The sequence below is a fragment of the Platichthys flesus genome, chromosome 4, assembly GCF_949316205.1.
Source record: "Platichthys flesus chromosome 4, fPlaFle2.1, whole genome shotgun sequence".
NCBI classification, from domain to species: Eukaryota; Metazoa; Chordata; class Actinopteri; order Pleuronectiformes; family Pleuronectidae; genus Platichthys; species Platichthys flesus.
In genome coordinates this window covers 13,346,357-13,360,087 of record NC_084948.1, presented here as the reverse complement: position 1 = coordinate 13,360,087, position 13,731 = coordinate 13,346,357, and the positions used below count along the sequence as shown (strand labels likewise).

At 41.2% G+C, this 13,731-nt stretch overlaps 1 protein-coding gene across 6 annotated transcripts in view; it reads right to left on the bottom strand.

Annotated features, from left to right (window-relative positions):
• LOC133951317 (arf-GAP with Rho-GAP domain, ANK repeat and PH domain-containing protein 1-like) overlaps window positions 1-10,973 on the bottom strand; it is a 47,882-nt gene extending 36,909 nt beyond the window's left edge. The window contains exons 1-2 of one of the 6 annotated variants that reach the window (XM_062385191.1): window positions 10,203-10,973; window positions 2,086-3,208 (exon numbers count right to left, since the gene is read on the bottom strand). In XM_062385191.1, the coding sequence (XP_062241175.1) occupies window positions 2,086-3,119 (1,034 nt within the window). In that variant the 5' untranslated portion in view covers window positions 3,120-3,208; window positions 10,203-10,973. Of the gene's footprint in view, window positions 1-538; window positions 618-2,085; window positions 3,209-10,202 lie in introns of those variants that run through there. The other 5 variants (XM_062385190.1, XM_062385188.1, XM_062385186.1 and 2 more) reach the window with 5 other exon arrangements.
• Window positions 10,974-13,731: the final 2,758 nt, after the last annotated feature.

Sequence of the window (13,731 nt, the reverse complement as noted above, 5' to 3'; positions counted from 1 at the left end):
GGAAATATTCGACATTATAACCCAAGATCAACAGACAACAGCATCCATGTGTTAAGAGTTAGCAGTTTGCTACATAAGAGCAACACCAATTTAGTCCACACATAATTCATTTGTCAATAGAAACAGTCAGTATGTAATTGAAAATAGGGAAATGACAACTAAACACACCAAGGATTCCTTTACTATATCTAATTTCCCTGCTTTAGTATTCTTCACTGACTGACAGGTAACTCACCAATGTCAATACCGTTGGCAGTTCTCCAGGATGTACAGCCCAGGACAAAGCCAACTTACACTTACTCTGATGAAAACTCATGTAAACATAATACAAGTCCCACTAAAAAGGCACAGATAGTAGAAAACTGTGGCTGCACACGGCAAGAGCACAAAACATGATCACAGCAGATAAAACAAAGCTTCCTGTTTTGATACACTGACGTAACGAGAACAGATTGAGGAGGGAAAGAGGAGCACCTGCTAAAAAAACAAGTTCAGACAGACAAGAGACGTGTAGAGATATGGTTTCAATCAGCATTACCTGTCTCGACATATTCAAAAAGGAGTCCAGTTCAGTGATGATACAGACACACATCGCAGAAGAGAGGGGAGAGAAGAGGAAAAAAAAGGGGTAGGAGGAAATGACAGGCTAAACAAGAAATGGGAGGAGGCAACCAAGTGCAAAGGCGAGGACACACAACAGCAACAAGTGAATGTGATTATTTGCTGGTCACAAATAATCTGAAGGTACTTCCTGGTAATAAATCACTGTTTTATTTTTTATCTCTTTCTCTCTTTTATCCGCTGTGTCAGAGAGGCTCATGATGAGGAGGGGTTTTAAACCACCCTGCGTTCTCCATTGTAACTTCCCTTCTTTCTACAGCCAGCTTCTCTTAAAAAAAGAAGCCACAGCGCAAGCTCATGTTACTCATTACAGAATCCAAACCCCTGAAGCAACGCTGGTGACACAATGCTCCGGTGTGACATATTAAAGTGCATACACAATTGTTAAGAGAAGGTTACAATGGATCCTGTGGAAACAATTCACACGTGCACACCCTCAAGGGGTCAGACAGACACAAGTACAACACAAACAGCATTCAGTCTTACAAGCATGTTCATATATTTCTGTTACAACTAGGCCACTGAGTTTTAGGTCCACTCAGTCAGTCAGTGTGATTCAGTATGTCAGTATCAGGAAGTGTAATTTTGAATTCAGGAAGTGTTTAAAAGTCACTAATAACGATATCTGTGTCTAAACTGTTTCTAAGAACTTCCAACCAACACTTGGTAGTATAGTTTTCAAGTCAGGGCTAGTAATTATTTAAGAGTGACCAGGCTTTTGCTTTTTATGGTATAATATTTTTCTTTTATATTATCTATCTTTTTTGGTTTTTGTATTTTTCTGTTTTATTTTGTAAAGTACTTTGTAACCTTGTTCATATAAGTGCTAGAGAAATCAAGTTTTATTATCATTTATTATAAAAAACTTTAACTTAAATTTGAAGTGATGCATTTTACCAGCTTTCCCAATAGGGGGCAGCACTATCCTCTGAAATGGAACAAAGGTTTGATTCAAAAACACACACACTACAGACAATCACATTACTCACTTTCATTTTGCTTAGATATTGTACCATCAATTAAAAACATATTTTTATATATTAGAGATACTCTTTAAATACCAATCCATTTAAAAGTAAATGTAGACAGTAAACTGAGGGGGTGAGAACCCTCAGTCTGTCGGAGCACACAGGAACAGATTTGGGCTAACTTAAACCACGACAGAGGGGGACTAGCATCACCAAATTTAAGCTCTCAAGTTATTCTGTTGTGCAGTTTTCTCTACATTGCTATAATTGGATAAATGACAGATGTAATCAATGTGACAGGAAAGAAGAAGAAGTTTTGATCCACAAAAATAGGAAAAGAGCTGTCACACCCCTTCACTCTGCACCTGCTCATGGCGATGTCACAAGATCCACGAGTGAAACATTGTGTGCGTAATAAGTTCACAGACAGCCAAACAGAAAACTCAAAACCCTCTAGAAAAGCTGCTTTAACATCCATTTAAGAAAACAGTCTTACCTGTGAGCTCGGGGTGACTGTGCAGGAAACCTCTGCGGGATTGGTGGAGGGCCTTTAGGTACTCCCCCCGCTTTTGGAGGGAGAGGAGGAGCGTTTCTGTCGTGGCTCTGAGAAGCAATGGGAGAAACCGGTGACATTTTTCTCCCTCCATCAATTACCAGATGTTGGGCAGCCGGCTGAATGGCTAAAGTCTCTGGCCGGGCGTGTGTAGAAGCATGGGTAGGGGTTCTGATGGGGGTTAAACAGGGGGACACGCTCGGTGCAGCTGGAGCTTTAACATCGCGTCTGTGGAGTGTAGGGGAGACGGGGTTACGGGCAGGAGGTGAGGGGCTCAGGGCAGACATAAAGCACTGTGGAGGGCAATTGGGGGTGCTTCGTGGGGGGACAGGGGGTAAAGGGGGTTCAGACATTGGAGAAACAGGAGGAGCGGGGGGACAGTCCACTGGAGCACTAGAGCGAAACTTAGTCCTCTCTTTAGGCACAGGTTTCTCCCTCTCTCTATCTACCCCTCCATCCCGTTCTTTGTTTTTGCTTTGTCCAGGTGCTGTTTGTCTTTGTTCAGGAACCGACTTCTTCTCTCCTCCTTCCTTTTCCTCTTTCATTCTGGACACTTGTCTCTCCTTAGGGACTGGTTTCTCTCTTTCTCTGGGAGTAGGGTCTGATGTCTCTCCATCTCCTTTCTCCGTTTGCTTAAAGATAGTTTTTTTCTCCCCTGGAAGAGGTACAGGTCTCTCTCTGTGTAACACTTCAGCATGTCCTGTTTCCTCAGATCGCTGATCCCTCTCAGACATTAGAGGCCGACTGTGCATGTCAGATTGCGTGTCACGATTACCATAAGTTTTGTTCAAGCTAGCCAGGATGCGTCTCTGGTGACCCGGCAGGGTGATGCCCATTCCCTCCAGCTGATCTGGTGTGAGGTTGTGACACTGCCGCAGTGTTGCCAGCCCAGCGTTCCGAAATGCCTCAGAGTACTGCTCCAGACGAAGAACACATAACCAGTCCCACACATCTGCACAGCACTCCGACTGAGACATGATGTGTGTGAGTGAAGCAGGCGTGAGGGCAAGTCCACATCCGCAGAGAAATGCAGACTTTGATAAATTTATATCATGGTTTACAAATCCTGTGAGAGGGGGGGGGGGAAGAAACACAACATAAGAAGAGGTTTTCAAGAGGAACAAACTAAAAATAGCACTTGTGTAAACTCAGCTCTATTTCTCACGTGCTTATGCTTTCGCCCATAAAGTTTTTTAGTGTCTATGCAAACAACTCGTAGTTTCATTGGCAGCTGTGCACTTACCCGTAAGCGGATTGCAATGTACTGTAGTTCTATTTCTCAGGCAAGAACCTCTCTTTCACCCAGACTCTGTTGCGTGTGATGGCGTTGTCACTGTGCGTACCAAGTTTCATGTTTATCCTTCCAAACATTTTTTGCCTAATATTACTAATTTACAGACAGACAAACATCACTGTGTGTGTTTGTGTGTGTGAGAGATGAGGGTGATGATTCTCACCTAAGTAAAAGAGGAAGCTAGCCCCTTGATAGTAAGATCCCAGGGTAGTTTAGTCATTTCGATCAGCCCTGTCATTTTCAACAGCTTCAACAGAAGACATGTCTTCTTTAATATTACTTTACGTCAAGCATTTCTTTTAAGCACTTGAAAACCGCACTTGAATTCAACACAAGCACACCAACTATAGGAGGAAGTGTTCTTGACAAGTTTTGGAACACACTGCATTTTCACATTTGTTTCTACCATACTCTTGATTGCTGCATAAGTGGAATCAAGGCCAGCTTCCCACAAAGCCGACCCATCCCTCTCCATCAACCCTCCTAACATACCATCCACTCAAGGTTTTATTTCTCTAATCCAGAATGTCTTAGGACATAAATAATGTATCAAGATAGCGCTCAAACGGTCCTAGTCTCTCGATTTTCCCTCTCAAGGCTTTAATTCACAAATAGCAGAAGGTATCAGCTCTGAGCCTTCACGTGACGATAGCCTGCCTGACAGTGAGCAACAGCTCAGTGAGGACAGCTGTGATGAATAAACTGAAGCCATCACATAAATGAATTTTGACACTGCAATAACAATTTGCTGCTGTCAAAAACAATATTTAAACACCCACTGCAATCACTGTGTTTTATCACTCTGCTTGCCAAGACATAGCCATAAATACAGTGTGTCCTAAACACACACACAAACTAATCAGTTTACACAGCTATCTTTGTTAATACACAGCATTGGGTCAGTGCCAGAGCAAAGATTTACAATTGAATACATGTAGATGTTGTTGCAACTTCTTTTATAATCAACTAAATGCCACTAGTACAATTCCTCACCTGACTGGACCACTATGCTATACCATGCTATATACTACTATGCTAACAGTAGGTTTTTTAGCCATGGCATTCAAGTATCACAGGGTACAGGAGCTGGTCTTTTTCAAAGGGAGTTACTTAAACTATAGTCTCATTAACTCTGCCAAAGATTTGTTTGTTTCTAAGCAGGATATTAGATATAACTATCTGCTAATCCAGACAGGTGGTGGACTAGTGGCAGAAAAATTGGACTATGTGCAGAAGGTTACAGACATCAGACTGGAAGGTCTCTGGTTCAACTCCTCGCAGTTACAAAAAAAAAAATACCTGGATGGACAAACCCTGGATCTGCTCCAAACAGGACTCTCCCTACCCCCACTGTCTAAGTGCCCCTGAGCAAGGCACCTTAGTCCCCCAACATCTGCTCCCCGGGCGCCGTGCACGGCTCTGTGTGTCCTGCTATGTTCACCAGATGGGTCAAAAGCAGAGGAGAAATTTCCCTCATCTGCTTGTAGTGTGACTGTGCATGTGTTTGGGATCAATAAAAATGTATCTTGTATCTTGCTTACACTGTGTAAAGGGGACCTTCCTTTTGTAAACGTCCTCTTCCTTTTCATTTCAAATGAAATATAAAATAAGATCACGGTTGAATTACCTTTTTGTAATTGTATTTAGTTAGGATAGAAATAACTGTAGCTGAACGTTGCTTCATTCACAGTACATGCACAAATGAACATTAGCTACCTGACAAGCAGCAGCCCATACAAAGAGATAAATACTGACAGTTGGTACTTGGAAGTGAGGTAGCACAGAATAAACCAAAATGACCAGACACAAAAACACTATTCAGCAGTATGTGAGTGTGTTAAAATGAGAGTATTTCCTGTCAAACACTTGCTCAAACAAGGCCGCAGAGACTTGAGGTCCGTGTGAAGTTGCTCTAATCTTTCTGATCAAAAGGTAGTCGCACTTCCTATTTTTGAATTGAGGAACTGAGAAAACTAAGAAACTGTCTGGTCTTCAGCTGCCACAAACACACACTGCATAGTAGACTCACCACTCTCATCCATCTCATCACAGGGTATTTCATTGATTAACATTCATTACCTGCAGCATTACTCTAGCCTTTACCATTATTACCATTGCCTAACCCTTACATTAACCTAAACTTAACCTTAAAACTTGTCTTCACTTTGAAACTTTCTGGTAATTAGTGATTTATGTTGATGCGACGAGTCCTCCATATGTAGCTATAAGGTCCCCACAACCTCAGTAATACCAGACTCACATATACACTCACAAAAAGGCTGATTAAGGGCTTTCTGGTCCAAAGTGCTGAGGATAAAAATAAACATTGTGTTTGGACAAATATCAAGAGAACAGCTAGTTGAATGTGTGTGTGTGTGTGTGTGTGTGTGCAAGATTGGGAAACAAATGTGGTAGAAACTAGCATTTTACTTTTAATTTATTTATCTCCACTCTCTCCTTCAGTCCGTCCCTCCCTCCCTCCCACTCAGAAAAGTGCCAATAACAGGGTCTCTGTGCTGCCTGCACAATGGATCATTCTGTTGCCCAGGCAAGTGCACACGTACACACATCAGACACACACAAACAAACACACACACACACACGAAGAAAACACAAGGTGGGGACTCACTGTTCAAGACTGGCCATAAACCCCCTCAAACAAGTGCGCAACTAATATCATTGTGTGTGTGTGATTGAGAGTAAAAATATGGGTGCTATAGAAATAGTTTTTAAGGCATCATATTCCTTTTTTTATTTGCCATGTTCAATTTTCTCTCTTTTACAATTATTAGTGCTGCCAATGTCAGGTTTGAATCCTCCCCACTGTACAAAAATGAAGATAAAATATCCCAGATACAGGTCTGCTCATTTGTGATAATTGCATGAAGCTGCAGTAAAAATGTCCCAACATTACATGTGCTGGACCAATAACGAGTCAGTCTCAGCTGTCAATCATGATGTATTACCCCATCTTTATAGCATCAAATAACTAATTTAAACCAAATTTAATAGAAAAAAGAAAACAGTGTGATAAGAAGTATCTAAAATGACACAAACCATCTTTAAGAATAATTTATTTGACGTGTACTTTGAAATTTTAGTTTGGCCCATGCCCCTACCACTAACATGGAGGAGGGGCTTATGAACTATACTGCCGCTATGATGATGATTTGGCTTCACTTTTGGGAGGCGGACCTTTCATCCCTCTTTACATGCAGTCTATGGGTGACTTATAAGGCAATGTTAAAACAGGCAAAAGGATGTGTCTCACAAACTTTCACTGGCAGTGGTAAAACACTTAATTAACTGGTTAGGTCTTAACTACCTCTTCATTACTTGCAAGACAGATCAGGAATTATTCAGGCACACAGGAACTATTCAGCTCAAATACAGCTCAGCTCAAATCTCTTTCCTCATATTTCCCATCTCTCTTTGTTGTTTGACAAATACTGTAAAGCAAAAAAATACATTGCTTAAACATAATGGCAGGAAGAAAATAGAATCAGCCCTGTGTGTCTCTTTACCGGTCCTCTCTGTGTGCCAACTTGGCGAGCACATAAAGTAAGAGTGTGTAGCATGTATGTGTTGGGACTGTACTCAAACCCTACTGACCTGAACCCTAAAACTAGGTCTGAACCCACAAACAGTCGTTTGAGGACGTGTGAACCAAGCAAAACAATTTCCCCACTTTCCCAAAATGTCCCCACTCCATAAAGCCTGTAACTAGACCTGACAATGATTGAAGTACCAGTGCGGAATCACACAAAGGTCATGAGGTCATGACTCATACCCACCCCCCCCGAACACACTGCTGCTTTCAGTCCACTTTCAATAAAGGACTGAGTAGTGACTCAGTCCTGCCAGTAAAGAACCACATTCACACAATGTGAACAAGCCAATGTGTGTCCACACATAAACATTACTCACTCAAACGCAAATGCCTCTGACTCTCGGGGCTTCAACATCTCTCAGAAGGATGTTTCCCAAGGCAGTGCACCATAAACTACCACATTTACCTATAGGAGTCAATTGCTTCTTGTCATCATCCACAAGTCATGAAGTTCTGGTTCAAACCTCAGATGCTTTAAAACAAGATTACAACTAATTCTAAAAACTGGCCACAATATTGGAAACACCTCTCAGTTCACTGCTGAACAACTTCAGTACAAAGTACATCCACCAACTCCTGTGTTAAGCAGTTTAAATAATGTTTAATCTATGATCTTCACGAAGGTCGGATTTATTCATAGCTTGTTTACCTTACAAACTCCAGCAGAGTGAAGAATATACCTTACAACCTCTTTAATGTTCTACTTCTAGAAACTGCTCACTTTAAAAAAAATAAAGCTAATCTAATTTACACAAGATTTTTAGTCACAACAGTCAACAACATAATCTCAGCCACATCCTCCGGTTACTCACTTCTTGCACAACCTTCATCCTGCCTGTGTTATTTTACGGTCAAGCTGCTCCATATGTCCTCTCTCCCATACACCTCATAACAGAGTGTTTCAGTGGCAAGTAATCATGTGAGGGTGCGAGACAATAGAGAGGGAGACAAAGACGGGGAGAAAGACGGACGGAGGATAAAGAGAGAGACAAAGCTGTCCGCTGTAACTTGAAAATTGTAATGTGCATTCTCTGTAAAAGTAAAATCCATCAAATTAAGATTATGAATGTACATTAGGTTAATTTAGCATACGTTAGCTTTTATACAGACACAAAAGGAAAGGTTAATTCTGTGCTTTAATAAAAAAAACTGTAACACTAAATTATGTGGCTGTCAGTACACACTTGAATCTATCCAAACAACAAACAGTCAAGCTCCTCGATCACCAGGTTCCACTACAGGACAAAGTCAGCATGTCCTTGAAGCTCTTTGATAGCTACTTTCACATTCCCCATAAACAACATTAAGTGGGTAATTACCTCGCCTTCCCTCCCGCTCTTTATTTATTTGTCAGCATGGATTACACAAACACTACTGTACAGATTTCAAGGAAACTATGTGGACTGATGGGACATGGGCCAAGAGAGGGCTCATTACATTTGGGGGTGGTTCTGGAAAGGGGGAACCAGCATTTTTCCTTTTTTTCCCCCACTTTCTTTAACATTGCTCGACAGGATGTTTTTAAACATTTTCACGGATTTTCCAAAGGAATACTTTGTTGATGAGAAGTACTTGGCATATTTAGGACATTGATATAGTGTGTGCAATTTGGTCTTGTGTTAGTTTATAGGACTACTCTAAAACTAATGATCTTATTTCCAAGAAACTTAGTGGAAGGATGGGGTGTGGGCCAACATAGATAGAACCTATTTAATTTTGAGTTGGATCTGGAAAAAGGGGCAGATTCTGGAATTTTTAGGTGCTTCCTTTATCATTGCAAGGTGGGGTGTTTTTTTTTTTTTTTTACATTTTCTCTAATTTCCTTGAAAATATTGCTTGTGGGATAGTTGGGCAATTCTAATGTTTTATGAGAATGGCAATGCTTTTCAAAAAGGCACATACATCATTTCTTAATTGCATTTACATCTGTTCATATATTTATAACCCTCTTAAGTCATGTGCTTTGCTCTAATTATCGAATACAGAAGTGATAAAAAACATTTCTGTTTCATTACCCATGCAGAACATCGGTGTGTTTGGGGCAGCTATTTATGGTTTTCATGGTTGAAAGGTTCTGCTTTTGAGGGAACGCTGAACTCTATACTAAATCTTGTATTGAAAAGAGCATGAGCAATCTAGTCGTAGAGAAGTTTGTCCATTTCATGGGCGGATCCAGGGGAGGGTCTTGGGAGGCACTGACCCCAGCTGAAGTCTTATTGACTGCTGAAGTGCCCATGTTCTTTCAGAAGTTTTTTTTTTTTTTTTTTTAGATTTAGGACAAGTTGGGGACTGTCCTTTGTACGTTTGAAGATCTTCTGCATAATTTAAGTCACCAGCTACCAGTATGTTAGAAGGTGTTAGCTGCCACCAGCAGATGTTATGGGCCTAACTTCAGTTGTGTGCCTTAGCGTCATTGAGTGTTTTGGTCTTACAACCAACGATAAAGGCTGAACTTGAAGAATGTTGAGGCTAAAAGGTAAGTCTGACGAGTACTAGGATAGCAATGTGGCTCTATGCCTTTTTTTAAACTGAACACTGTCCCATTTTAGAACACAGGACCAGATTCAAATAAACTAGTCACTTACAATAAATGTGAAAATGTGTTAATAATTAAATGAAGTGCCCTATGTGCTTGAACAAGGAACAAGTCTAAGTCTACTCAATGATTTGCGGCTTTGCTCAAAGCTTTAGATGTAACAGTAAACAATAAAGGTAATTAAATGTGCACCTTGCTGAATTGTGAGTGGTGCATGAATGTGGTCCCCGGTTTAGAATGATCCTAGATCAACCACTGGTCTGTTTTCAGATGTTTTACCCCCCAGGCTAAGAGTCTTCCTCTGTACATCACACAGAACACAAGGGTGTCGCAAAAATAATTACTGCACATTTATAAAGGGAAAAACTGTTTCCGCTGACAGGGACCATTACAATTTCACAGTTTCACTATTAATCACACCATATCTATATACGTACTCAGCATATAGCACATATGGGTGTACCATCGTAAAAAAGCAGAAATAAGCAAAGTGTTTCTGTGTAATCTGCTGTAGCTGCAGATTGAAGGAGATACGGAGTAAAGACCTGGAATACCACCTGTTGGCACCTGCTGACCAGACAGATGCTGGGGGGGGGCATCTGGATGACCCCCATCATTACCTTAACGACTTGATCCTATGGTCAGATCCATCCAATGTAAACTGCTTCAATACGAATGAATTCCACTTGGGGATAAATAACAAGCCCCGGAGAGAGGGAGAGAACGGCCGTAGAGAAAAACAATCCAACACAAGTTCACAGAAGCTGGGGAGCAGGACTGATTTCCTCCTCTCTGGTGGACTTTCGAAAAAAAGCAGAAGTGGACTCAGCAGGTTGAAGGGAGCTCTCGATGCGGTTTTCCTGTTCTCGTTGGTTTACGCGTAAACTAAACTACCGTTATTCCGTCCGGATAACGGACGTGTACCCAGGACAACACGCTCTCTGTGTGAAGCACTCCGGTGTTTTTAACGCTTTTTGTCACAGTTCTACGGGAATGAAAAGTTTGAAATTGTTGTCGTTCACGTACCTTGCCGTGTTCCGGTGTGCACTAATGTCCGGTGCCTGAAACAGGCTGTGGGTTAGAGATTGTGGGCGGAATTTAAAGGCGACAACTACGACGCCGAAGGCGAAGAGAACATTTTTCTCACGGCTGAAATCCAAGAGAGGCTTCACCGGTAATTTTAAGACAATGAGAAGAGACAGTTCCGGTTTGGCCCCTTCAATGTAAATACATACATTGATAATGAGTGGGATGGTGTTTTATTGTGCAGCGATTTTTCGGATGTTCTCTGTTGATTGCGGCCAAAGTGGTGCAGCAAATTTCCAAAAGCTTCCGTGCGGCCGTCATGTGACCCCTGCAAAGACTGGACTGTTTTGGTGAAAATGCCCTTTAACTGCCTGTTGCCCCACTGACTGATCCCTCCGACTCACTGACAGATCACACCGAGGGCTTTAAAGGACACGTGCCTGGGGAAACTTTCCATTCCATTCGTGTTTTAAACTTTTAAGGGTTATGGCAGAAAATTAAAAAGTATTAAATCTCTATTGGCACACTATTATAAGAGCATGGGATTCTTCAGAGTTCACTTGATGTACGCTTTAAAGAATAAGGGGAAACCAGTCTGGACAAAAGACAGAAAACTGAACTTGAAGAATTATTAATTCAAGTTTCATAGTTTTTCTGTTAAACACAAACTTGACTTGAGGTGTTGTTTTACCTTACTACTGTGGAAACAGCAGCAACAGTGTTTGCCTCTAATGTGATTTCACAGATTGAAACACTGATAAATGGGACTAAAAATACTGTGTGCCCCATCACACTCTACACTGCAAATAAAGTTATGGACTGGCTTTAGAGCCCATCACAGCACTGAAACTGGACTTACTAAAATAATCAGTGACCTCAGACTAAACTCTGATGAAAACAAGATTGTAATTCTATTCCTCTTTGACCTGAGTGCTGCTTTTGCTACAATTGACCGCCACATCCTTATCGTGTAGAGAAGTTGGTTGGTCTGTCTGACAGTGTCCTATGATCAAAACATACATTCAAGGGAGGAAGTTCTATAACAGCTGTTTGGGGGTTGCACAGGGGACCTTCCTCTGACTTTTATTAGTCTCACTGTACATAATGAGAGAGCACAATGTTTGTATCCATAGTAATGCAGATGATACACATCTGTACATTGCTTTTCAGCCAATAATTTACTCACTTTCTTTCTTTTCTGTTTTTATGCACATTTAAATTTATTTTGATTTTTTATTTCCTTTTCTTTAAAATGTCATTGTCACATGTTCTGTCTTACTTACATTTTTAACATGTTGTTATTTTTGTAAACATGTTTTTTATTTTTATTAACATGTTTTACTTATCTGTATTGTGCCTTAAACACTTGAATGAAAGGTGCTATACAAATAAAATTTATTATTATTATCATTTTATTAATATTATTAGTCTCTCAACCACATAATGTTACTTTAAAAACAGAAAAACATTCAATAAATATCATAAAATCAGCACTTCCGAGGCCTTTTGTTTATTGGAGTGTGTTATTTTGTTAAGACCTATACATGCCCTGAGTAAACAACGAAAGCTGTACATACGATGATTATATACAATACATGTGCAAATGTATCTATCATTTCCAATAGAGGGCCATCAGTGTAAACTTATATGTGTAGTGACACTACGTAATATTAAACTTATATTATATGATTTGAACAGAGTTTTTAAAGCTCCCTGGGTAAATTTATTAGTCACTGATTATGTAAAATCACAAAATCTCATTCATAAATCTCATATTGTTGCCCTCTTGATAGTGGAGTATATAAGCTGAATAAGAAATGAATGTCTTCCTGTCAAGTCCGTGAGCCCAACAGATGGTATGAACAGGTATAATCTTGAGAACAATCTAGTCTTCACTATGACTATGAATATAGATCATTTCCTCTCTGTTGCGGTGGCAGTGATGTGGCACCTCTATGCGGCTGCTGATTTCTCAGTTGTAGGGTCCCATTAAAACCAGAAGAGGGCACTGTTCACCCTCAGAGAGTTTGCGAGTTGGATATAAGGTAGATCAACCATAGCCTCAGAGAAATACTGTAAATCATGAAGTATCAGAAGACTATAACATTTATGAACCACTTCATCCCATTCGGGAGTTTACATGAATGAAAGAAAGCATATATGTGTGTGTGTCACATTTGTGATTCAATGCTGCAGCCAAGGGTCCTACTGGGCAGCCTGTATGAACAATACACTGCCTCTGTGACTTGGCAGTGCTGTTAACCATTTTACTTCTGACCTAGAGTAAAGATCAGGAACTGGGCCGTGGAGATTAGTTTAGGGAAAGGAGCTGGAGGAAGAGAGTCTGAGCTAAAAGTAATTACAGGGAAGAAGAGGTATAGTTGTGAGAAAGGTGTGTGTGTGTGAAAGAAAAACAAAAGGAGCAATAAATGAGTAAGGCAGAGACTGCTGAGGAGATAAAACTGAGACGGGTCGGCAACAAATGAGTACAGGACTACAAATTGTTTAGAGTGAGAGAAGGGAAAAGGAAGAGTGGAAAGAGGAAGAGAGGAGATGGAGGGGAAGGGAAGAGTGCAATTAAGCATAGAGGACTATGGGTCGTGGATGAGGAGCGGATGAAGAATGGATGTTGATGAAGAGATTGGAACAGGAAGAGGTAAAGAAAGAAGGCAGGCAGAGACATCGAGCAAAGGATGAAGAGCAGATGATAAAGGGGCAACAGGAGAGACGGGGGAGAACACAGAAGATGGAGGGAGGGAGGAGGAAAGCGTGGAGGAGGTGGGGTGGTGATGAGTCATCACCAGGCTCTCAGCCCTGGTGGGCCGGGTTGCTGTGGGGGCGGCAGTGTGACACATATGCAGGAAACCCATACAGAGGGATGTTGGCCGTCATGTGGCATACATGTCTCCTCCTGCTGCGGGGGCGGGTGGGAGACAATATAGGGATGCCACTGGGACACACACTCACACACACACCTGCACAGAATGATGACGGCCGAGAGTGAAGCCTCATTAAGACTCTGAGGATGGATTGATGGTTATATCCAAAGGCAAAGAGACAAACGGCCAATACAGATGGCAGAAGCCCCAGAGCCTGAGTACACCTCGTGCCTTTGTGCATCTC